Source organism: Eurosta solidaginis, chromosome 4, assembly GCF_040869045.1.
Source record: "Eurosta solidaginis isolate ZX-2024a chromosome 4, ASM4086904v1, whole genome shotgun sequence".
Lineage (NCBI taxonomy): Eukaryota > Metazoa > Arthropoda > Insecta > Diptera > Tephritidae > Eurosta > Eurosta solidaginis.
In genome coordinates this window covers 35,232,882-35,260,548 of record NC_090322.1, presented here as the reverse complement: position 1 = coordinate 35,260,548, position 27,667 = coordinate 35,232,882, and the positions used below count along the sequence as shown (strand labels likewise).

The 27,667-nt window shown below is 41.5% G+C and overlaps 1 protein-coding gene across 1 annotated transcript; it reads left to right on the top strand.

Annotated features, from left to right (window-relative positions):
• The first annotated feature begins 1,714 nt into the window (after positions 1-1,714).
• LOC137248451 (gustatory receptor 23a-like) lies at positions 1,715-18,842 on the top strand. Its single transcript, XM_067779385.1, has 3 exons — positions 1,715-2,611; positions 2,675-2,833; positions 18,723-18,842. The coding sequence occupies exons 1-3, from the start codon at positions 1,715-1,717 to the stop codon at positions 18,840-18,842; spliced, it is 1,176 nt and encodes a 391-aa protein (XP_067635486.1).
• Positions 18,843-27,667: the final 8,825 nt, after the last annotated feature.

The following is a 27,667-nucleotide window of genomic DNA, read 5'->3' as shown; positions in this document are numbered from 1 at the left end:
CAGTTCTCCTTGGAGCTATTACATCAAAAGATGACAGTCTCCGCCGCGGGATTCTTTGACGTCAATACTTCACTCCTATATACGGTAAGAACCCAAGATGAATAAAATAAGTAAGTATACAGCGTAGAGAGGCTGAAGTTCTTAGTATCATGTATCAAAAACCAATAGCCCTTGGCATGAAAAGACTTCATTCGAAACCTCTACTCCGCTTTTATTTTCTTTTCCCATTTTTCTCATTTTAGATCACTGGGGCTACAACAACCTACCTTATAATCTTAATACAGTTTCATCTGAGTGGAGATAATGTAACCAAGAATTGTATTAAATAAAATTGGCATGAAACCCCCAGCTTTTTATAATTATTAATAAAAGTATTTGTTGTTTTGTATCTACTCGAGAGAACGTGTAGCTCTTAAAACCCATTTCCTTTAGAACAGTGGTGCACTCGGGAGGAAAACTATTCGGCGTTCACACATATGTATGTCGTGTGAGCGCAACGACAGAGATTTAGTAAAGCAAGCAGTAAATTAGTTTTAGCTTGTACTTCCAGCAGGAAACCACTGGTGATATCGCTCTAGACAAAAAGTGCTCCACCGGAGACGCACCCTCATGTATACCGATGGCTCAAGGACACCAGAGGGCACCGGGCGGGGATCTACAGCCTTAGAACTAAGATATCCATACCCCTCGGATATTATCTGAACATTTTTCATACCGAGGTCAACGTCATAAAATTAACCCGTGCTGAGATCAACCTACAACGAGACTACACTAATAAGATAATCGTTATACTGAGCGACAGCCAGGCCGGACTCAAGGCAATGTCGTCAGCAGAGACTAGATCATAAACAGTCCTTAAGAGCGTGGGAAATTTGAATCGTTTAGGAGCTAATAACAACAGTATTTTGGCTTCGGTACAGGGACAGAGAGGGGTGGTTAGGGACGAGGAAGCGGGTGGGCTGGACTGAAGCACTATAGGGCCTGAGCTCATCATGGTGATGGGGTCTAATACAGTAAGGGAAGAATTCAAGCAAGAGGTGACATGCCTCATAGAACAATGGCGTCATATTCCAGCATTACGGTAGACAAAGGCACTGATGGGAGAATATAACACAAAGCGATATGAAGACATTATTTATCTCCCAAAAAAGTATCCTTAGAGTTTTAACTAGCATACTCACAGGTCACTATGCACACTAGGTATATGGACTTATAACCTGCGTCGGTTCTGTGACCGCGAGGATTAGACTGCAGAACACATCCTTCTCGAATGCAATGCCATCGCGAAACGAAGACTCGGATCGCTAAAATTAGCAAGTAATTACATACACTCTCTAAAGCCGAGCACTGTCCTGGATTTTTCCTAGCAGTTATGCTTGGATGAGGTTCTGTGAAGAAAATGAGGGACACACAGTTCTCCGTAGTTTTTTGTTCAAGTGCTCACAATTTTTGGTTTAATTGGGTTTTTGAGGGCCAAACAAAATGTTTCATTGGTGGCGGCCTTATTCTTTTGTTACTGGGTTACTACCCATTCGCTGGGTTAGATGACTTACTGATAAACTTTAATGGATTTCACATTTCCAAATCATGCACATTTTGATTTTAGCTAAGTCATGCAACCACTTAGGTCTGTGGTATCAGTCGAAAAAATTCAGAAGTTATTAAGCTAGTGACCTAGACAGCGAGCCAGTATCTGTAACGTCACCTCAACATAATGTACTATCAGCAGATTTGCGCATTTTTAATACGTAACTATGTTTTAGTACAAATGTACATAACCCTCCTTATACCACTACCACATCTATCATGGCTTACGACAATGCTCCGCTTGGGCTGGCTTGCTTGGCTAGCTGGACCTGCAACTAAGCTATTATTATCTCTAATGATGACCGTTTATGAAAAGGTCAGTTTTATGGTGGGCAATGTGTTATATTTTCTTAACATTTTCACAAATGTGGTAACCATATGCGAAGTAATGTTGAAGGCAAAAAAATGTCGGCGAGTATTGCGCCTGGAACGTGAGTTGGATGAGTTGTTGCAAAAACAAGTGGACATTAGCGGAATGGAGTTGAAAGTGTGGCTAAATGCTTCTTATCATGTAATCTTACACATCATTTACGATGTCATACATTTGGGAATTGCATTCGTAGGCTATAAATCTCCGGTTTTCTATCAAGCCGCGCCCCTAATGGTTGTGCAACGTATGCGTTATGTGCAAATCATACAAGCAATTGAACGGCAAACTCTACGTTCCTCATATATGATTGATGCGCTTCAAGTGTTAGTGTGTGCTAATCGTACCAAATATAAATATACCAGTGCCGTTTGGCAACCCTATACATTGTGGGAATATGAACGTTTGAATTCGTTGCGTCTTATACAGGGACGTCTGTGCGAGTTACATGAAAGTGTGAGCAATTGTTATGGTTGGTCCGCCATAGTGTTGATCTTCACTACGTTTTTTACATTGGTGAGCAATCTTTTTTGGTGTATTATAATCGCGAAGAATAAATCAAATCCCATGCAATTCTTCTACAATATGATGACCATGTTAAGATTGGGTACTATGATGACAACGCTATTGGTGTTTGGCGATAGGGCGCGTAGAAATGTGAGTATGGTGGCGCTGTTGTGGTTGGTTCATTTGAGTTTCTTATCTGTCGTATCTCCACAGAACGCTAAAATAAGTTATCTCATCAACAAGTTGGCAAAACCTTTCGGTAATAAAATCTACAATGATCTTGTCTCAAATTTTGCAATACAATGCCAACATAAAGGACTTACAATAGACGTGAAAGGATTTTGCACATTGGATCTGGCATTGCTGAAACAGGTAAGTAAAACATTATAAGGACTCAGAAACTTGAGTTTTGGAAGAAGTCACAAAATTAAATACCCCTTATCAAACCTTCTTCCGATAGACATGCACATACGGTGTACATCGGCCTAAATCGCACTGAGACTCAGCGACTCTCAGGGCATATCTTTATTTTACTTCCGGTGAGGAAATTCAGTTCCCAAATAGATTATTATCCCCCCAAATCGCACGGTATACAAATCCACACCGACGACTCGAAAATTGACTCAGACATGGGGGCTGGAATCTATTTGCATTCGCTAGAGATATCCACGTCATTCAAACTATCGTCAAAGTATAGTGTGTTTCAGGCGGAAGGCCTAGCGATTAGGCAAGCCTGTAAATCATTCAAGCTCTTGAACATAACTGGAAAGGTATCTCTTCTGCAGCCATGCAGCAATAAAGCTAGCTCTAAGCTAGTGGGAGCATGCAAGCACCTTATAGCTACATTAACGGACACTCTAGAATTATCCGTTATATGGGTTCTGGGTCATAAGAGAATCGAAAGAAATTAGGTAGCGGATGAGCTGGCGCATGGGGGAACAGCGGATGGAAATGAAAGAATAACCAGCGTCGAGGTAGGCATACTCCTAGGGATAGCCAAAAGGGAAACTCGAAATATTTCTTTTTTTATGTACAAAGCTCAGCTCAAGTGAAAGAATACTTCTAACTGTGCAATTTTAGGAGACATGGCCAGACTACAATAACAGAAGGACAGATATTCTACTGAGTAGATCTAGAGCCGACACCCATAAACGTATAGCGGTCTGCACCAGTCATCGGTATTTGTGCATGCATAGTGAAAAGATAGGTATTCCGCCACTGCAAAAGTTGTATAGACGTAACTACCAACAATACTATGGAGCACTTTCTGTGTAAATGGTCGGATCTAGCTAGAATACTTATGAGATTATTCGGAAGCCCTTTTCTGAAAAATCTGGTTAGATTATCGGAAATAGGTCTTTCACAAATAACAAGCTAGGCAAGGAGGTACCCCAATGCCAAATTTCAAGCAAACCGCACCATAAATTATATTTTTCAAGAACAGGTCGACCCTTGGCGGACTTTCCGGAAAGATATGAAAGGAAAAAGGACCACATTGTGAATCTAAAGCAACCTCAATTCCACTTGAACACAATCATAAAATTTCATTAAAATCGCTCTAGTTGCTTAGAATGAGTTCAATCACAAACACAAGCACAAAGAAATAAATATATATATATACTAGCGGACCCGGCAGACATTGTTCTGCTCTAGCTTTGGTCTATCTGCATAAATTTTACGAAGTTATTATCTCTTACTCTCCCTCTCTCCTCTCTCCCCTCTTCAAGATTTTTTACACACTAATCTTTCTGAGTCTCTTTCTCCGTATCCGTCTTTTCCATCCCATATTTTTTCGCTAGCTCCCTCTTCTTCTCCCTCCCCCGCTCCATCTATACCTTTCTCTATCTTCGTCTAACTCTATCTCTTTCTGAGTCTCTTTCTCCTTCTCTCGTTTTTCTTTTCTCTAGTTTTTTATTCTTGTATATATCCTTTATTTCCAGTCCCAGTCCCAAATGGTTGTAAGTATTTTTGAATGCTGTTTCATAAAAGAATAAAAAAACAGAAATTTTGTATAAAAAATATAAGTGGCATAAAATCTTACCTATTTTTCATATAATTTGTTTTTTTTTTTAGAAAAAAATATCTTCTGGTGTTTTTATTTGTATGACGAATTCTCAAACCTACTCAATATGCTCCCACAATTTTATGAAAATCGGTCGAGCCGTTTCGAAGGAGTTCAACTACAAACAGTGTACCACGAGAATTTTGTTTTATTCATAATACAGATAATACCCCTGAACCACATTTTGGCCCATATCTCGTAAGCGGGTTGAGATATTGCAATCATTTACCTTTGTACTAAGGCCTTCATCAGCATCATTCATTTGATATCCATATTGTACATCCATATTTTGAAAAATACCCGGGTCCATGTTTTGGGTTTCAAGACCCTATTGTGTCTGATTTTAAAAATTTAAGAACCAAAGCAATCGAGGGACCTCTACATAACACGTATGTAAGTTTGGTCAAGATCCCCTCACCCGTTTGTGATCCAAACCTTTACGTGGAAAATGAGCCCCCTTTTTATATATATGTATAGATTATGATTTGTTTTGAAAAGTGTGAGAGTCAAATAAATAACTACTCACCTTACTGGAATAAATCAACCCTCTCTTCTTGAGTGCGTGACTTCCATATTTCTAAAAATTAGGCTTCCCATTTTATTAAGCCACTTTCACTTCATTTGCATGCACACTAACACACATTTTCTTTGCTCGCTACCTCGAATAAAGTGACTGCATTATTACTTAATATTTTATTAAATCGAAAAACATTTATTAACACACTTTTTTCTAACATTTAATGCAACAACGCTTTTTAATCAGCATTTCAACACTTTTATATACATATTCACGTATATATGTAGGTATGCGCATTGATTCGTGTCAATGCCTGCACTGAATAATTGATTTGCAAAGATATCCATCTTGCGATTGTAAAAAAAATTACTAAAAAAGAGGAAAATCACAGAATTTACGTTTGCTTATAAAACAGTCTAATGTGCATACCTACATTCACACTCGCCCACACACGTACATATATATTTTTTCAGAACAAGCATTTGTTGAACTGATGCAGCTTTTCAACTTTACGGTTTTCTTATAAAAATGCCTTGCACGGATATATTTTACATTCTGATATAGCTACTTACATACATTTTATTATCAATATTTTATAATAATAATCATTCTTTTACACTATTTGACACAATTTTCACTGAACTTCAATTTGTTAATCACTTCGCGATTGAGCGCACGTGTTTAAAGCTTCGCGGCGTAACCGAAACTAGCAGCTAGCGGAAACCAGCATCACGAACATAGCGCAGCAGAGTTGCTAGTGAACGTGTCACAATGAAATTTCTCATGTAAATGAGTTTAAATGCAAAATCGAATATTGCCACAACCGCCAAAGATGGTGCGTTTGTAAATATAAAGGAACTTCAAACTTAGAATGAATTGAAGCAATTTTTATACTCAGTTGAGCAGAGCTCACAGAGTATATTAAGTTTGATTGGATAACGGTTGGTTGTACAGGTATAAAGGAATCGAGATAGATATAGACTTCCATATATCAAAATCATCAGGATCGAAAAAAAAATTTGATTGAGCCATGTCCGTCCGTCCGTCCGTTAACACGATAACTTGAGTAAATTTTGAGATATCTTGATGAAATTTGGTATGTAGGTTCCTGAGCACTCATCTCAGATCGCTATTTAAAATGAACTATATCGGACTATAACCACGCCCACTTTTTCGGTATCGAAAATTGCGAAAAACCGAAAAAGTACAATAATTTATTACCAAAGACAGCTAAAGCGATGAAACTTGGTAGGTGAGTTGAACTTATGACGCAGAATAGAAAATTAGTAAAATTTTGGACAATGGACGTGGCACCGCACACTTTTAAAAGAAGGTAATTTAAAAATTTTGCAAGCTGTAATTTGGCATTCGTTGAAGATATCAATATGAAATTTGTCAGGAACGTTACTCCTATTACTGTATATACGCTTAATAAAAATTAGCAAAATCGGAGAAGGACCACGCCCACTTTAAAAACAAAAATTTTTCTTAAGTAAATTTTTAACAAAAAATTTAATATCTTTACAGTATATAAGTAAATTATGTCAACATTCAACTCCAACAATGATATGGTGCAACAAAATACAAAAATAAAAGAAAATTTCAAAATGGGCGTGGCTCCGCCCTTTTTCATTTAATTTGTCTAGGATACTTTTAATGCCATAAGTCGAACAAAAATTTACCAATCCTTTTGAAATTTGGTAGGGGCATAGATTTTATGACGTTAACTGTTTTCTGTGAAAATGGGCGAAATCGGTTGAAGCCACGCCCAGTTTTTATACACAGTCGTCCGTATGTCCTTCCGCATGGCCGTTAACACGATAACTTGAGCAAAAACCGACATATCTTTACTAAACTTAGTCCACGTACTTATCTGAGCTCACTTTATCTTGGTATAAAAAATGAACGCAATCCGACTATGACCACGCCCACTTTTTCGATATCGAAAATTACGAAAATGAAAAAAATGCCATAATTCTATACCAAATGCGAAAAAAGGGATGAAACATGGTAATTGGATTGGTTTATTGACGCGAAATATAACTTTAGAAAAAAACTTTGTAAAATGATTGTGACACCTACCATATTAAGTAGAAGAAAATGAAAAAGTTCTGCAGGGCGAAATAAAAAACCCTTGAAATCTTGGCAGGTATTACATATATAAATAAATTAGCGGTGTTGCAGAACGCCCTGTGTTCAATAATTTTAGTAGTCAATTTTATGATCTGGTAACCTTGTAATGTAAACTCGCCGCTGTCTGCCAAGTCCCATTTTGTAATATGAAAAACCGCCATTCGTTGGCAAGCAGTCGGATAAGGCACACAGCGGTAAGTAGAAAATTTGTCATTTTGTTTTGTAATGTGATTTTATTAACCTGTAACCTGATTTAGAAATAAACCACCCATCCACCCATCCAACCTACCATCTAATAAACCAACATCAATTGTTCACAACTGGGTGCGTTAAATTCGCAAGCCTGGGCCAACGACATCAAACTTTATTTCGCTACAAACTTTATTTCGCTGTTGACCAAATGGGCTGCGCTTACTGCGCCCGTCACATCAGCAACGCCATGCCCGTAATACTTTGCCAATAACAGCAGCGATCCTTTTTATTGCCAAAAAAATATTCTCCGTTAAATGTTCAACAGGTGGATATCAATGTTGTAATTGTTTGCCATTTTAACGCCAGTAACACACCACCGTGAAAGCCACTACAACGCTACGTCAACGCCGCCGTCTCAGCCAGGAACGTCGCAGCGCTAGCAAAGTCGTAACACCACTTCGCAACGCAAGGTAAATGTATGTATGCATATTTCTGCCTATATTTCCCAACATCGCCGCCACAAAGCAGTAAATACGTTGCTATTTGTGCCATATATATCAAACAAAGATTCTGGTAATTAATAAATTTAGAGCCACGAATCTGCGTAGTTAAGCCACGGGTCTGCCTCTACATATATGTAATTTAATAGCCACGCTTCTGTATTAACTGCTTCAATACACCTGCTACATATGTTGCACACACCGCCACGTAGAAGTGCTCGCCTTATGAATAGTAGTAACAATATGGATAAGAACGCCACATTATCCCCAATAACGGAAACGCCGCCCAGCATATCTGAATCTGCCACAAGGACACGTTCAGAAATACAGGTATACAGTGCCCCTGGTAAGTCCGCGGTAACTGAACCAGTACACATCTATGATGGAGCCCCAATTGCCTCAGCCAGCCAAACGGTTATAACCACGGGTACTTCGCCGACGCCAAGCCATGCCCAAAGTAACCACGGTGGTCATAACTACGACGAGATGGAAAAACGTATAGCCATGTTGGAGCTCCATCTGAAAGCCACTCAGGTACAGTTACAAGAACGGGAGTCCCAGAACTATGCCCTTCGGTCAACGGGATTGCATAACGGCAGTTCTGCTGTTACCTACGCCAGCAGCGTCGTCGCGCAGTCGCAGCTAATGCTGCCGCAGTCAACGCAAGCACCTCCAGTGCTACCACAGTCAACGCGGATTGAGCCGTCGCCAATGCCAACTAGCACACAGTCGAATGCCTCTACGCCATTTATCGAAGCCCCTTGTGTACCTCCGCCCAATTCTAGAAATTTATACAATTTTTGACAACCCAATGCAATACCTTATGATTTGCGCTATACCTCCGCGCTACATTCAAATAATTTATTTTCAGCTCAGTCGTCAGCCGCTCCGACGTCGACGCCTCAAGTCAGTGGGGCTTGCAATAACGTACAGTATGTACCATATAATTTGAACCCTCCCAAAAAATTGTTAGATTTGCCTGAGTTTAGCGGTAGGGCTGAGGACTGGCCTATGTTTTATGCATCTTTCGTAGAGTCGACGGCGGCATACAGATATAGCAACTTCGAAAATAACCAGCGTCTCCAAAAGTGCCTTAAGGGTGATGCACGTGAAACGTTCAAGTCACTACTCATCCACCCTAACAATGTAAATTGCATTCTAGAACAGTTGAAGTTTAGATTTGGACGACCAGAGCAGCTGGTTCGTAGCCAGTTAGCGCAAGTTAAAGAGATAGCACCAATCTCTGAGAGTATGTTAGGGAAAGTTATATCATTTGCAATGAAGGTAAAAAACATCTGCGCACTTTTGGAATCTGCCGGTGCCGAGCATCATATCGCCAACCCTATGCTACTCGACGAATTTATCGCCAAGTTACCCATGAGCAAACGCATTGAGTGGGGTCGGCATGCAGCCACCATACCTGCTCGAGCCACAATAATACATTTTAGCGACTGGCTAACCTCACTCGCCAATGTCATATGCACCATCAATGATGACTGTCAACTCGCTGCTCGTGAACCTAAACGCCGTACAGTCCTCCATGTAGATGATACTACTCTGCGGAGTTGTCCTATTTGCCAAGGTCAACACAAGCCATCAGAGTGCAAACGCCTCACTGGAGCCACGGTAGCCGATCGATGGACCCTAGTTAAATCTCTACGATTATGTTTTGCCTGCCTAAATGTGGGTCACATCACCAGCAATTGCAGAAGGCGAAAGGTTTGCGGCATCGATGGATGCAGTAGAGCACATCATAAATTACTTCATGAGTCTCGGTCAGAGCGTCCGCCAGCTCCATCAACATCGTCGTCACGAAGCGCCTCCCTTGTTACGTCCAGATCTACTTCGCCACTAAACAATGCTCGGCAGCAGCCGCTTAGCGATAAGGGAGCGACCGTTTTAAGCTGGTCTACCAACTCGCCGAAGGTTAAGTTACTCTACCGCATTCTCCCTGTCACACTGTATGGAAAGCAACGCCGCGTGGATACATATGCCTTACTAGATGAAGGTTCATCTATAACGATGATGGAAGACAGCCTCGTAAAGGAGTTAAACCTAGTAGGACGGCCTTACAGTCTGAACGTTCAATGGTTTGGGGGCATTCGGTTCATGAGCCCGCCACCTTAGTCGAATTACAAATAAGCGGTGCTGGTATGAACAAAAAACACAAGCTGCGACAGGTCCATGCCATACGTAATCTAAAGCTGCCAACACAAAGCCTTAGTTGGAGTGACCTGGAAATGGACGACAAGGAAGCAAGTCAACTGCCAGTGCAGCCGCACTCAGGAGCCACACCTCGACTTCTCATCGGGATTGATAACTGCCACTTGGGCATAGGTTCAAAAATCATCACGATGAGGAAACACGGTCCGTTTGTAGCCAAAACAGAACTGGGTTGGGTAGTGTTTGGTCCTGTCAGCAAATCCCCTCCTTCTATAGCTACATGTCTTTTTTTGAAATGTAACCCAGATGAAGTGCTTCATAACATGGTTGCCGATTTTTTCGAGACCGAAAATTTTGGCGTTAGACCATCGTCACCAATCGAAAGCGACGCCGACATCCGCGCACGATCTATCTTGGAGTGGACAACTTGTCGTGTTGGACGAAGATATCAGACGGGACTTATATGGAAGGATGATAATATTCAGTTGCCGAACAGTTACAATATGGCGCTCAAGAGGCTAAAGAGCGTTGAAATGAACTGCGATGCCGAGTTTGCTAAAGCGTATAAAGAAATCATTGATAGCTATATAGGGAAGGGTTACGCACGTAAACTCACTACGTCGGAATCTATCTGGTCATCGCCGCGTACCTGGTACCTGCCCCATTTTGCCGTACCAAATCCGAACAAGCCTGGAAAACTTCGATTCGTGTTCGATGCCGCCGCCCCCGTCAATGGTATCTCCTTGAATAGCTGCTTACTTAAGGGACCGCAGGAGTATAAGCCTTTGCCTTCGATTCTCTTCCGCTTTCGTGAACGAGCGGTGGGCCTGTGTGGCGACATTAAGGAAATGTTTCACCAGATATTAATACGTCCGGAAGATAGGTGTGCCCAGCGCTTTCTGTGGCGCAGTGGTGACTCTGGCCAACCACCCGATATATACGAAATGTGTGTCATTACGTTTGGAGCTGCGTGCTCCCCTTGCGCGGCTCATTATGTTAAGACGCGAAATGCGTTGGAACACGTCGATGACAATCGTTATACGTCACGGGCCGTGACTGCGATCTTGGAAAATCACTATGTGGACGACTTGGTAGATAGTTTCGACTCAGCAAAGGAAGCTATAACCGTTGCAAACCAAGTAAGGGAGATCCACAAGAATGGCGACTTTGAACTCCGTAATTTCACGTCAAACTCGGAGGAAGTGATTGCAGCATTGGGTGGAATGGACGTCGACAAGGCCATCGGATTAAAAGATGGACTGCAGTCTGAGAGAGTTCTTGGGTTACATTGGCACTCTACAACGGACTGTTTTAAGTTTGGACTGAAGTTTAACAAAGTAAGCGAGGCGGTAGTGAACGGAGGTAGGTGCCCTACAAAGAGGGAACTTCTCAGTGTGGTTATGTCCATATTCGACCCGCTGGGATTTCTAGGTAACTTCGTGATAGGAGCAAAGTTATTGATGCGAGAAGTGTGGAGGCACGAAACACATTGGGATGACCCACTCCCAGCAAACATAGCCGAATCATGGGAAAGATGGCGAAAGCTACTGCCAGCGGTAATGGAGTACGCCTGCCCTCGCTTCTATTTCCGAAATGGTGCGCCGAAATCTCTACAGTTACACGTATTCGTCGACGCTAGCGAAAATGCCTTTGCTGCTGTCACATATTGGAGAGCAAGGAATGCCCAAGGGGAGATAGAGGTCACATTCATCTGCGCGAAATCAAAGTGCGCTCCACTAAAAACTTTGACCATACCGCGATTAGAGCTGCAGGCCGCAGTTTTAGGAGCTCGTCTTCAACAAGCTGTGCGAGAAGAACATTCTTTCAAAATCGACCAATGTTTTCTTTGGAGTGATTCGGGAACAGTGATCAAATGGATTCGAAGCAAACATCGTAAATATAAGCCCTTCGTGCAGCATAGAATCGCCGAAATCTTAGCCGCTACTCACGAGTCCGATTGGCGCTGGATAGCCACAGCACAAAACGTGGCCGATGAAGCCACTCGAGCCAATCATAATATCGTGCTTGGTCCTAAGACTCGTTGGGTACAAGGTCCATCATTTCTGCGCGAACAGGAATATGCTTGGCCTACTGAAGATGGAATCTCTGCCGATGTTGTTCATGAAGAAGAATTGCGCCCACAGCATACATTTATCATCATATGCAAAAATTTCATTGACTTCGATCGGTTCTCTTCATACAATAGGCTACTACGAACTACCGCCTGGGTTGTGCTGTTCGTCAAGATATGCAGCCGAACCCAAAATAAGAATCCGTATGGTCTTACAGCTAACAATCTCGAAGCAGCGAAGCTTCTCCTATGCCGCATCGTTCAGAATGAATGCTTCCCCGAGGAAATCCAACAGATCCAAGATGGAAAAGAGATATCTAGTCAGAGCCCTTTGGTGCAGTTGTCGCCGTATCAGGATGAGAATGGTGTGATACGTGTTCGTGAACGTATAGATGCAGCCAGCTGGCTCCCGATATGTACTAGACGCCCTATAATATTGCCGCCAAAACATGTGCACACGAAACTTATAACGGAGCATTATCACATCCTCATGGGCCATCAAAATACCGAAGCCACCATATGCGCTATTCGCCGAGAGTACTGGGTGCCGCGTCTAAGAACACTTCTACGAAACGTCATCGCTAACTGTAAGGTTTGCCGCCTACGGAAAGCAGCACCAGTCCCGCCATTAATGGGGCCGTTGCCAGTGGATCGACTTACACCCTACGTAAGGCCGTTTACTTACACTGGTATGGATTACTTCGGGCCACTTAACATAACAGTGAGGCGGAGTACAGAAAAGCGGTGGGTAGCACTTTTCACATGCCTAACCACGCGGGCTGTGCATCTGGAGGTAGCTCACGATCTGAGCACTGACTCCTGCATCATCGTAATCAGAAATTTTTTTAATCGTAGGGGCGTCCCTACAAGGTTGAGGTCAGACAATGGGAAAAACTTTGTTGGTGTGAACAACGAGGCCAAGAGATTCACCGAGGTATTCGATTGCGAGCGTGTCCAGGGCGAGCTTTCTCGACGTGGTGTAGATTGGGTGTTCAGCTCACCGTATAACCCAGCTGAAGGTGGCGTTTGGGAGAGAGTGGTGCAGTGTGTCAAGCGAGTCCTACATCAAACGCTTAAAGAGGTTGCACCTCGGGAAAATACACTATATAGCTTTCTTGTTGAGGCGGAAAACATCGTCAACTCCCGGCCACTAACGCACTTGCCCATCTCTCCAGACCAAGAACAGCCATTGACGCCGAATGACTTTTTATTGGGGCCGAATAATACTGCGCATACGCCCAGCGTGGACAACGTATCGGCAGGCCCCGTGGCTCTACGACAACAGTGGCGTGTGGCTCGTCAACTCAGAGATCACTTCTGGAAAAGGTGGGTGCTGGAATATCTCCCCACGCTAAAACGTCGAACGAAGTGGTGCCAGTCTACGAAACCGTTGAAAGAAGGAGCGCTAGTGTTCATCTGCGATCCAAATGTGCCAAGAAGAGAGTGGTGTCGTGGCGTGGTGGAGCGAGTGTATCCTTCGAAAGACGGAGTTGTCCGCCAAGTTGATGTACGAACGAACTCTGGGGTGAAGAGAAGAGCTGTAGCCAAGTTGGCCGTTCTGGACGTTGAGTCTGGTGAATAGAGTGATTCACGGGGGCGGGATGTTGCAGAACGCCCTGTGTTCAATAATTTTAGTAGTCAATTTTATGATCTGGTAACCTTGTAATGTAAACTCGCCGCTGTCTGCCAAGTCCCATTTTGTAATATGAAAAACCGCCATTCGTTGGCAAGCAGTCGGATAAGGCACACAGCGGTAAGTAGAAAATTTGTCATTTTGTTTTGTAATGTGATTTTATTAACCTGTAACCTGATTTAGAAATAGACCACCCATCCACCCATCCAACCTACCATCTAATAAACCAACATCAATTGTTCACAACTGGGTGCGTTAAATTCGCAAGCCTGGGCCAACGACATCAAACTTTTTTTCGCTACAAGCGGTATCCAACAGATGATTTTCTAGGTCACCCTGGTCTACATTTTGGTCGATATCTGGAACCCGCCTTCACATATACAACTACCACCACTCCCTTTTAAAACTCTCTTTAATACCTTTCATTTGATACCCATATCGTACAAACAAAGTCCAGAGTCACCCCTGGTCCACCTTTATTGCGATATCTCGAAAAGGCGACCACCTATACAACTACCACCACTCCATTTTAAAACCCTCATTAATACCTTTAATTTGATACCCATATCGTACAAACAGATTCTAGGGTCACCCCTGGTCCACCTTTATGGCGATATCTCGAAACGGCGTCCACCTATGGAACTAAGGATTACTCCCTTTTAAAATACTCATTAACACCTTTCATTTGATACACATATCGTACACACAAATTTTAGAGTCTAACCTGATCCACCTTTATGGCGATATCCCTAAATGGCGTCCACCTATAGAACTATGGCCCACTCCCTCATAAAATACTCTTTAATGCCTTTCATTTGATACACATTCCAGGGTTTCCCTCGGTTCATTTTCTTACATGGTTATTTTCCCTTATGTTGTCACCATAGCTCTCAACTGAGTATGTAATGTTCGGTTACACCCGAACTTAACCTTCCTTACTTGTTAATTTATAATTTATTTAATACAGCTGACCCGGCAAACGTTTTTTTGCCATATAAATAATTTTTGAGTAATTTCTAGTGTATAGATACCAAAAATAGCTTACTTATTGTAAGTGTGTAAGAATGTGGTATATGCGTGAAATAGGCATGGAGCGCTGTGAAAGATGAGGGAATATAAAAATAACAAAAGTCCAACATTTTTTTTTTTAAGTTATTATAATTTATTCCTTATACTATTTTCACACAGACGGCTTATTGAATAATAAAGGCATTTTTCTACATTAAGACGTTTATTGAGCTCAATCTTCCCTACAAAATTCGAATCTGTAATTATTTCATTAGTAGCTAATCGAATGCCTAATGAAGTCAAAAGCACAATGCAACTCTGTTGGCCGCGATCCGCTTCTTAGTTTTTGGTGTGTTCAGTGCTTAAAAATGTCATTTGTCAAAGTAAATGTCATTGTCTGCATGGCGGAACGATACAAGGTGGCCGCATCGAACAGCTGATTATAACCTTTTTTATTTGATTTGATACATCAACTACCGGCGCAGTACGATTTTGACAAATGTCCATCGAATTTACAAGTACATGGAATTTTTTTTATGTTTGTAGGTATGTCACCATGCTGCCACCTTGTATCGTTCGGCCATGATTGTCTGTCATATAGCATTGTCATTTTATTCGCTTGACATTTCATCCTTCATACTAATCGAGCAGTTACTTCTGTGGGAAAGCAAAAAATTTACGATTTCATTAGAAGGTGAAATGAGATCATTAAGTTTCTGTGTGAAAACAGTATTAAAATGATATATCATTAATTTATCAATTAAGGCAGTATAACTAACAAACAATATCAATCTCTTAATGCTATAGCGTGAATAATATTTTTTGTTAGTCCATCTTTAGCCAACACAAACAAACTGGATGGTTTACCCACTCGAGAGCATGCCACGTCCGTGTGAAAAACAAAGCCACAAATAGACATCGTTTGACCTTGGGATTTGTTGATAGTCATTGCAAATGCCAATCTAATCGGAAACTGAATACGTTTGAATTTAATTGTCACATCTGTAGTTATAATAGGAATCCGTGGTATTAATATATTTTCACCTCGGAACTTGTCATTTAAAATGCTGGCTTCGATCACGTTTTTCATTCATTTTTGAATGACTAATCGCGTACCGTTGCACAGCCGGGGCGGGTTCAAATTACGAAGCAAGATAATCGCAGATCCAACCTTTAATTGTAAATTATGCGGTGGCATGCCTGGCAAATCCAGTGAGTTCGAAAACTCTGTTGGAAAATTTACTGTTCGCTGTCGTCACAAACAGTATCAATAGATTTATATGATACCAAGTTCCCTGGCAACAAAATTTTTATCTTCACATTTAAATTGTCAACGTCTACATTTTTTGCCGCTAAAATTGCTCTTTCTGCAAGCCACTCATAATTTATGTACTGTGTATGTACATCGGGAAATATTAGTTCAATGAGAGTATCATGCGAATCAACGATTGTGCAGAAATCGGTCTGTAATTTTACGTAGCCAGTTTCATCTATAGCAACTTTTCCATCACCGATATCTAAGAGTTGTTTTGAAAATGTTTCAGCGGATGGATCTTGAAGCATTTGAACGCGTATATTTACTTTCAAGTGTACTTTTTCAACATTACGCCACAATGGAGATGATTTTGAGCAAGAGTTGATCTCATCAGCGTATGTTGAACGTGACTGGAAGTGTTTGCATGAAATCACCTGAAAGGACCAACAGAGTTGCGCCAAATAGTTTGTCGTTGTTTTTAATATCTTTCAATGTCCTGTTCAACGCCTCAAGCGAATGTTTGTGTGCCATAGACATTCATCCCAAATGATAATTTTACACTGTTTCAGCACGGTGGCCATGGACGATTGTTTCTTAATGTTGCATACTGCGTCAGGGTTATTCTAAATATTTAGTGGCAGCTTAAATACTGAGTGAGCTGTTCTGCCTCCGTCCAATAAAGTTGCTGCAATGCCCGATGATGCAACGGTCAATGCGATGCCATTATTTGATCGTATTTGAGCAAGAATTAGCGAAATAAGGAATGTTTTGCCAGTTCCACCCGGTGCATCCAAAAAGAAGAACCCACCTTGTCTAGCTGAAACTTTGTTCATAATGCGATCATAAATGGTTCTTTATTCCTCATTCATTAGTGGGAAATTGCGGGCAACAATCGCTGCTATTTCTACCGTGCTATACTGCAGTTCACGATTCATTTCAGTATTCATTAAATCAGATGCAGTTCGATTTGGCGAATTCATACCGAAATGACTGAGTGGTAAGTTGGCAGTGACAATGCAAAGATCCTCAATAGCAATTAATGCTTCATTGTATATTGCGTCGCTGAATGTTATGGTTAGATCGTGACACCGTGTACGATGTTGATGCAATATATCATCAGTCATTGAATCTTTGTGATTATGCCACAATATCTGTGCTCGGGCTGGGAAACATGTAGTCAACACTATAGCGAATAGTAGACAAATTTGTATTGCTGTACAGTTCAATGCAGTTTCAGCAAGCATACGTTCCCACTGGTTGTCGTCTTCGAGCAAGCCGAGTGCACGGCATGCATCTTTATACGTTGGATAGTGTTGCCCATTCACTTTACGTATATCTTTAAATGATAATGGGCCAGTAACATTAACCAACAACAGTCGAAGATAAAAGCACTCAGTGTGTCTTGGATTGACTGTAAATAATCTCCCCAAGCCGTTTGATTTAAATAAATTGTGACATGCAGCAACTGGTTAGCCTTGCTTGCGGGGCATCCATTTTTTTGTTTGAGTCCATGTGAAATAGCGTGGTACTTGTGAATAGAGTAATATTCGTGCAAAGGCACCAAAATCATCCGCACAATTACACAATTCAAAAAATTCAGTGAGTATAGTTTTAGGTGGATTTATTGCACGATCAATCACTGTCTCGTTCGTGAAAAATACACGCTGACCGTTTTCGAGATTGACGGCTAACTGAACAACTGCTGGATCCCGTTCATGAATTGGAAACCAAATATACGCCAAGCTGCTTCATTGGAGCTGATGTACCGACCAATTTGGTAGAGCGTTATTTCATCGTTTTTATTCACTGGAGGAGCATTCACATTAGTATTTTATTCACATTATTATTTTAAACACAGCCCCGCAACAAGAGTATCACTCGTTAATCTAAGCAGAGTGGACCTACTAAATCTGACGGACGGATCTAGGGGACACTGTAGTTTACGATATCACCTAATTAAGTTAAATCTATCCGATACACAAATCGGTCACTTCTGTGAGTTGGGGGGATGAAACGCCCCGATTGCGTCGCTCATGCAAGGCGTAGCTCTTAATTCCACTATGCTATGTAGTAAAAAGTCTGAAGGGGTACTTAAATACATTAAAAGCCTCTACATACAGTAATGGAATGACAGGGCAAGTACAATAGATCTAAAATAGTTCATAGTTCATCGAGGCCTACTAATAATAATAATAATCCAAGTTTCAAGAATGAAAAATGATATTGAAGAAGACACCTCACCGGAACCGGTTTGTTTGCAAAACAAATTTGACAAGGGATGACGGAAAATCTTTCCAATATAGATTACAAAATGTTCTTGAAACATCTGACGTTAAGTTTTTTTTTTTTTGCTCATCTATAATAACCTCAAATTTGTATTAACATATGATATGAGTAACTGCCCACTGTGATATCAGTCTCTCACTCAAGCATAGAACTTAAAAGCTTATCTGGGACGTTATGTGCCTCATCCATGGGGGACGGTAGGCAAATTCAGGGGTTTGTTGATATTTTCCCGCGGATGTGGAGCATGAAAGTATAGCCAGATGGCTGAGTGGTTACAGGGTGCATATCAAATGGGTCCCATCTGCATTTGTCCCAGTGTACGCCTTGGGAAGTATAATGTGAAGTTTGCTCCATTAAGATAGAACTTTTTCTCCAAATTTACTACTGCGTCTTAAAGAGTATTCGTTTATTTATACTCAAAACTTTTTTCTCTATCTACAGATGATCGTATTAATCGTTACATATCTGATTATGCTGATTCAGTTTTTGGGCAGTGAAAAGCAAATTTCCCAAGATAATGAAGTCCCAGCTAATAAAACTATTAAAGTATTTTATGATTAAAGATTTAAGAATGAAAAAAGTTTTTTAGAGCTTGATGTATCTCTGTATAAATAGCACTTTGTGAAATAAACGGGCGATAAGCTTAAGTTCTACACAGTAGCAAAGAGCTCGGACGACATTACGCACACATGTACAAAGGAAAAAAAAGCTCAGAAGACATTACTCAGCCATATACACAGCAACAAAGAGCGAGCGCTCATGGCATTAAATTAACTACACACATAGGCATAGAAGACAACAGAGAATATGAGATGGAAAAGAGAATAAGCAACTAATTGAAAAGGTTGTTCGCTAAAAGGCTAGGCCCTGGGAGAAATACATTGCGGTGCGAAGTTAAAATATCCCTTCCTTGGAGATGAAATCTTTGGCTACATATGCAATCGACCTTTCTGTTATTTCTTTAGCTTTGAAAGGATTCTAAGGATGGGAATGCTCTTGATTTAACTCCTTTGATCACTGTAATTTTTTTCAGGCGAAAGTAGTAGCTGTGACTAAGGCAGTGGAAATCGTGGAGAAAAATAGCTTAAACTGCAGCCGCGTAAATTTTTACATTGATCTATATTTGGTGCCTGAGAATATGGGAATACATGGAAATTAAAAAGCGGATGAGCTAGCTACACAAGACGCATACCTCGAAGCTTGTCATGTAGACGTCTCAAACAGATTGGGCGAGTGTTACACATGATATGATCGACCAAGCAGAAAATTCGGACACCAAGCGCGGTCTGCAAAGCGTCGAAGCGTAGAAATGTGAGTATGGTGGCGCTGTTGTAGTTGGTTCAACTCAGTTTCTTATCCGTCGTACCTTTACAGAACGCTAAGATAAGTTGTCTCATAAGCAAGTTGGCAAAACCTTTCGGTAATAAAACCTACAATGATCTTGTCCCAAATGTTGCAATACGATGCCAACATAAAGGACTTACAGTAGACGCGAAAGGATTTTGCACATTGAATCTTGAATTGCTGAAACAGGTAAGTAAAATGGTATAAAGGACTCAGAAACTTGAGTTTTGGGAGAAGTCACAAAATTAAATACCCCATATCAAACCTGCTACCGATAGACATGCACATACGGTGGTCATGGGCCGAAATCTCACTGAGACTCAGCGACTCTGAGGCATATCCTTACTTTACTTCCAGTGGGAAAATTCAGTTCCGAAATGGATTATTATCTATTCGCACGGTATAAAAACCCACACAGACGACTCGAAAATTGACTCAGGTGTGGGGGCTGGTATCTGTTTCCATTCGCTAGAGATATCCACCTCATCCAAACCGCCGTTGTTGTTGTTGTTGTAGCAGTGCTTCGCCGCATCCAGTAGGTGTGACCGATCACAAATTGTCATCAATATCCTCTAACGGGAGTCCTCGGAAACTTGCTGTTTCAACAGGGGTGGACCATAATGAGAGGGTTTTTAGAGACATTGAGGTGTCCAGGTTGGCATACCCCTAGGGAAGGCCAAAAGGGAAACCCGAAATATTTTTTTTATATACAAAGCTCAGCTCAAGTGAAATAAAAAGATGATAAAAAAATTTTAAGGACTACCTTTATATAAATGGACCAAAAAATAGAAGGCAATTCTTCCTTTAATACAGACATAGTCTTGTTGAATTTTGACTAAAAAACTTTAACAATAGCTCTTGTAAAAGAATCTTGGGATTTAAAACTATAAACTAAATAAAAAGTAGTTTTCTAAGGCAGGGCGCAGTGCACGAAATAAGCTGTGACCTTAGTTTTTGAGATAATTTTAGTTTTTATTAAATAACTAGAAGGCCCGGCAGACGTTGTCCTGCCCTAAATTTGGCCAATCTGCATACATTTTATAAGCTTTTTCCGTCTGACTCTGCCCTCCCCCCTCTTCACTTTTTCCTAATCCTTTTATTCACTCCTCCCTCCGTCTTTTTCGCTTCATCTATCTCCATCTTCGTCTCATTCTATCTCTTTCTCAATCTCCTTCTCCTTCACTGGTTTCTATTTTCTCTTCTCGCAATTTCTTGTCATTCTTCTGCATCCCTTATTGCCTGTCCCAGAAGGTGGTATGTATTTTATTCCAGTCCCAGTCCCAGTCCCACTCCGAGTCTCAGTCCCAGTCCTAGTCCTAATCCCAGTCCCAGTTCGTCTCTGGATAATATTACTCTGTGCTAAAGCACTCAGCTTTCATTTGATATCCATATTCTATAAACACACTCTAGGGGTACCCGGGTCCACGTTTTAGCCTATATATCGAGACCCTAGTCACCCATGGTTTTGAAAATTACGTTCTACAAAAACACTCATCAACAGCTTTCATTTGATATTCATATTCTATAAACACACTCTAGGGGTACCCGGGTCCACGTTTTGGCCTATATCTCGAGACCCTAGTCACCCAGGGGTATGAAAATTACCCTCTACTAAAGCACTCATCAACAGCTTTCATCTGATATCCATATTCTATAAACACACTCTAGAGGTACCCGGGTCCACGTTTTGGCCTATATCTCGAGACCCTAGTCACCCAGTCACCTATCCTATATTTCAAGATAGATCAAACAACACACAGGGTGCAAAACAAATTCAAAATCGGTTCAGTAGTTTAGGCGTCCATTGGCCTCAATTGTGTGACACGTGTTTTTTATATACTAAGATTAGCACAAACGTGTAAACACATGAAAATTAAGAATTTGTTCGAACAGAAGCATATTTTTATTAAAACTGTGCATCTGAATTTTTTTGACACCGTCACTAGTTTCCTTTCTATATAGCTCAACAGTTTTGTTCTATAGCTGCACGAAATAAGCTGTGAGCCACGTATATAAACAAACAATTACTAAAAAACCAAAGCAAGTGCTTTGCCAGAGCTGAGCTCATTTCATTTCGCTGGAATATGCATAAGTTCCTTGAATTTGTTATATGTTTAAAGCTAAATTTGTTTGTTCAACAACTTAAAAAAAAACGATTTTTATACTCAGTTGTAAAACCATCCAGAAATGATGCCGGAAGGGTCCCCAAATGATCTCGAAGAAGTCCTGAAATTACCCCGACGGTATCCCCAAAACCACCCAGAAATGATGCCGGAAAGGACCCCAACAAATCCCGAAAAATTCCCGAAATGACCCCGACGGGATCCCGGACGGATACCGACAACCATTCAGAAATGATGCCGGTAGGTACCCCAAACTGGTCCCGAAATAGTCCCAAAATGACCCCGTCGGGATCCCGAACGGATCCCAAAAACTATCCAGAAATGATGCCGGAAAGGTCTTCAAATGATCCCCTAATAGTCTCGAAATCACCCTGACGGAATCCCGGACGGATCCCGAAAACCATCCAGAAATGATGCCGAAAGGGTCCCCAAATTATCCCGTATTAGTCAAGAAAAAATCCCGAAATGACCCCGATGGGATCCCGGACGAATCCCGAAAGCCATCCAGAAATGATGCCTTAAGAGACCCCAAAAAATCCCCAAAAAGTCCCGAAATGACCCCGACGGGATCCTGGACGGATACCGAAAACCATCTAGAAATGATGCCGGTAGGTACCCCAAAATGATCCCGAAATAGTTCCAAAATGACCCCGCCGGGATCACGGACGTATCCCTAAAACCATTCAGAAATGATGCCCTGAAATTACCCCGACGGTATCCCGAAAACCATCCAGAAATGATGCCCTGAAATTACCCCGACGGTATCCCGAAAACCATCCAGATAGGATGCCGGAAAGGTCCTCAAATGATCCCCCAATAGTCCCGAAATTACCCTCACGGGATCTCGACGGATCCCGAAAACCATTCAGAATAGATGCCGGAAGGGCCCCAAATGATCCCAAAAAAGTCTCGAAATGATCGCGACGGGATCCCGGACAGATACCAAAAAACATCCAGATGTGATCCAGGTAGGTACCCCAAATGATCCGGAAATAGTCCCGAAATTACCCCGTCGAGAGCCACGACGGATCCAGGAAACTATGCATAAATGATGCCGGAGAGGTCCTCAAATGATCCCCTAAGAGTCCCGAAATGATCCCGCGCGGATCCCGGACGGATTCAGAAAACCATCCAGTAACGATGCCGAAAGGGTCCCCAAATAATTCCGTATTAGTAAAGAAAAAGTCCCGAAATGACCAAGAGGGGATCCCCGACGGATACCGAAATCCATCCAGAAATGATGCTGGAAGGGACCCCAAATGATCCCGTATTAGTCGAGAAAAAGTCCCGAAATGACCAAGACGGTATCTCGGACGAACCCCGGAAACTATGCAGAAATGATCCCGAAATAGTGCCGAAATTACCCCGTCGAGATCCCCGATGGATCCCGGAAACTATGCAGAAATGATGCCGGAAAGGTCTTCAAATGATCCCCTAATTTTCCCGAAATTACCCTGACGGGATCCCGGACGGATAAAGAAATCCATCCAGAAATGATACCGAAAGGGTCCCCAAATGATCCCGTATTAGTCGAGAAAAAGTTCCGAAATGACCCCGACGGTATCTCGGACGAACCCCGGAAACTATGCAGAAATGATCCCGAAATAACCCCGTCGAGATCCCCGACGGATCCCGGAAACTATGCAGAAATGATGCCGGAAAAGTCTTCAAATGATCCCCTAATAGTCCCGAAATGATCCCCGACGAATCCCGGAAACTATGCAGAAATGATGCCGGAAAGGTCTTCAAATGATCCCCTAATAGTCCCGAAATGATCCCGAACGGATCCCGAAAACCATCCAGAAATGATGCCGGAAGGGACCCCAAATGATCCCGAAAAAGTCGCGAAATGACCCCGACGGGATCCCGGACGGATCCCGAAAACCATCCAGAAATGATGGCGGAAGGGACCCAAAATAACCCCGAAAAATTTCCGTAATGATCCCGGAAACCATCATGAATTTATCTCTCAAAGGTACGCATATGATCCCGAAAATATCCCGACTGGATGCCGAACGGACTCCCAAACCCATCCAGAAATGTTGCCGGAAAGGTCCCTAAATGTTCGCGAAAAAGTCTCGAAATGATCCCGGAATAGTCCCGAAAATATCCCAAAATAACCCCGACGGGATCCCGGAAGGATCCCGAAAACTATACAGAAATGAACCCGGAAGGGTCCCAAAATTATCCCGAAATAGTACCGAAAAACTCCCGAAATGACCCCGGCGGGATCCCTGACGCATCCCGAAAACCATCCAAAAATGATCCCGGAAGGGTCTCGATATGACCCCAACGGGATTACAAATAAGGCGAATCTAATTGCAGAATCATTTTAATAAGGCAGCAGGCGCGTTGGAGCGAATGAAGAGTTACAAAGAAACATACAGGTAAAGCTAATAAAAGCGTGCTAATAACAAGTAAGGAAGGTTAAGTTCGGGTGTAACCGAACATGACATACTCAGTTGAGAGCTATGGTGACAACATAAGGGAAAATAACCATGTAGGAAAATGAACCGAGGGAAACCCTGGAATGTGTATGACATGTGTATCAAATGAAAGGCATTAAAGAGTATTTTATGAGGGAGTGGGCCATAGTTCTATAGGTGGACGCCATTTAGGGATATCGCCATAAAGGTGGATCAGGTTTGACTCTAGAATTTGTTTGTACGATATGGGTATCAAATGAAAGGTGTTAATGAGTATTTTAAAAGGGAGTAATCCTTAGTTCCATAGGTGGACGCCGTTTCGAGATATCTCCACAAAGGTGGACCAGGGGTGACTCTAGAATGCGTTTGTACAATATGGTTATCAAACGAAAGGTGTTAATGAGTATTTTAAAAGGGAGTGGGCCTTAGTTCTATAGGTGGTCGCCTTTTCGAGATATCGCCATAAAGGTGGACCAGGGGTGACTCTAGAATATGTTTGTACGATATGGGTCTCAAATTAAATGTATTAATGAAAGTTTTAAAAGGGAGTGGTGGTAGTTGTATATGTGAAGGCGTTTTCCAGATATCTACCAAAATGTGGACCAGGGTGACCCAGAACATCATCTGTTGGATACCGCTAATTTATTTATATATGTAATACCTGCAAAGATTTCGCGGGTTTTTTATTTCGCCCTGCAGAACTTTTTCATTTTCTTCTACTTAATATGGTAGGTGTCACAACCATTTTACAAAGTTTTTTCCAAGGTTATATTTCGCGTCAATAAACCAATCCAATTACCATGTTTCATCCCTTTTTTCGTATTTGGTGTAGAATTATGGCATTTTTTTTTTCATTTTTCGTAATTTTCGATATCGAAAAAGTGGGCGTGGTCATAGTCGGATTTCGTTCATTTTTTATACCAAGATAAAGTGCGTTCAGATAAGTACGTGAACTAAGTTCATTAAAGATATGTCGATTTTTGCTGTAGTTATCGTGTTAACGACCATGCGGAAGGACAGACGGACGACCGTGTATAAAAACTGGGCGTGGCTTCAACCGATTTCGCCCATTTTCACAGAAAACAGTTAACGTCATAAAATCTATGCCCCTACCAAATTTCAAAAGGATTGGTAAATTTTTGTTCGACTTATGGCATTAAAAGTATCCTAGACAAATTAAATGAAAAAGGGCGGAGCCACGCCCGTTTTGAAATTTTCTTTTATTTTTGTATTTTGTTGCACCATATCATTACTGGAGTTGAATGTTGACATAATTTACTTATATACTGTAAAAATATTACATTTTTTTGTTAAAATTTTACTTTAAAAAAAATTTTTTTTTAAAAGTGGGCGTGGTCCTTCTCCGATTTTGCTAATTTTTATTAAGCGTCCTGCCAAATTGCATCATGATATCTTCAACGACTGCCAAATTACAGCTTGCAAAAGTTTTAAATTACCTTCTTTTAAAAGTGTGCGGTGCCACGCCCATTGTCCAAAATTTTACTAATTTTCAATTCTGCGTCATAAGTTCAACTCACCTACCAAATTTCATCGCTTTATTTGCTTTGTAAATGAATTATTGCACTTTTTCGGTTTTTCGAAATTTTCGATATCGAAAAAGTGGGCGTGGTTATAGTCCGATATCGTTCATTTTAAATAGCGATCTGAGATGAGTGCTCAGGAACCTACATACCAAATTTCATCAAGATACCTCAAAATTTACTCAAGTTATCGTGTTAACGGACGGACGGACGGACATGGCTCAATCAAATTTTTTTCGATCCTGATGATTTTGATATACGGAAGTCTATATCTATCTCGATTCCTTTATACCTGTACAACCAACCGTTATGCAATCAAACTTAATATACTCTGTGAGCTCTGCTCAACTGAGTATAAAAACAATTGATGGAGGGCGGATGGCGGGAGGAGAAGTACCGCTGCTCGTTTTTCCAAAATTCTTTAGATCTCGATCTGTATGTGCCAGATACCAAAAACTATTGATTTAGGAGAAAATGTATACTGAGTTATAACAATTTATAGATTTTACATCAGAGGGGAAGAAAGGGGGGGGGGGAGGGGAGGTGGTGTCACTGCTCACTTTGTAAGCCCTCGACTTATTTGACCCATTGAGTCTGTGATATTGGTGAAGGCCAGTATACGTAAAGTTATAATGTTTAAAAATTATTAAAAAGTAATTGCTCGAAGGGGTCGTGGGACACCAACCCCTCTTTCCATGTTCGAAAAAAATTTCGCTAGTAGACTACTGTCTGTGTCCCAAATTTCATCAAAATCCGTGCAGCCGTTCTGGCGTGATTCAGTCGCAAAAACTAAAAAATATAATAATTAAATTATAACCGTTCGTATGGGGCGGGGACCTCCCCCTTTTGAAAAATATATAGCTAGAAGATCCTTCTAGAATATTGGCTACATGTGTGCCAAATTTCATCTAAATCAGTCCTGCCGTTTTTGCGTGATTGAGTCACAAAGACAAACGTCTGAACAAACATCCAAACATCCAAACTTTCCCATTTATAATATACTAGCCTTTACCCGCGGCCCCGTCCGCAAGGAGAAAATGAAATATATGGGCTATTCACGTTAGCCTGCTTATCAAGTTATCTGTTTAATGCATTTTATTTTTGTAATGGAGTAAAAAAAGAACTAAATGAGCTGATAACCTGATAGGATCCCCAAATGATCCCGAAATTATCCAGAAAAATCCACGAAATGACCCCGACGCTATCGCGGACAGATCCCGAAAACCATCTAGTAATGCCACGGAAGGGTCTCCAAAAGTTCCCGGAATATTCCCAAAAACCCCGAAATGACAACGACACGATTCTAAACTTATCCAGAGAACCACAAAGAAATGATGCCTGAAGGGTACCAAAATGATCCCGAAATAGTCCCGAAAAAGTTCCGAAATGACCCTGACGGGCTCCCGGACGGTTCTCAAAAACCATCCAGAAAATATCCAGGAAGGGTCCTTAGGGGATCCAGGACGGATCGCGAAAACCATACAGAAATTATTCCGGAAGGGTCCCAAAATGATCCCGTATTAGTCCCGAAAAAGTCCTGAAATGACCCCGACGGGATCCCAGACGGATTCCGAAAACTATCCAGAAATGATGCCGGAAAGATCCTCAAATGATCCCCTAATAGTCCCGAAATGACCCTGACGGATCTCGAACGGACTCCTAAATGACCCTGACGGGATCCCGGACAGATCTCGAAATCCATCCAGAAATGATCTTGGAAGGGCCCAAAATAATCCCGAAACAATCTCTGAAAAGTCCAGAAATTACCCCGTCGGGATCCCGCACGGATCCCAAAAACTATCCAGAAATGTTCCCGAAATGACCGAAAACCATCCAGAAATTATACCGGAAGGGACCCCAAATGATCCCGAATACCATACAGAAATGATGTCGGAAAATACCCCAAATGATCCCGAAATAGTCCCGAAAAAGTTCCGAAATGACCCGGAAGG

Coding starts and splice junctions, on each gene's coding strand:
- LOC137248451 (XM_067779385.1), top strand. CDS start 1,715: ATGTACTATCAGCAGATTTGCGCATTTTTAATACGTAACTATGTTTTA. Junction 2,612..2,674: donor GCGATAGGGCGCGTAGAAAT/GTGAGTATGGTG, acceptor GTATCTCCACAG/AACGCTAAAATAAGTTATCT. Junction 2,834..18,722: donor ATCTGGCATTGCTGAAACAG/GTAAGTAAAACA, acceptor CTCTATCTACAG/ATGATCGTATTAATCGTTAC.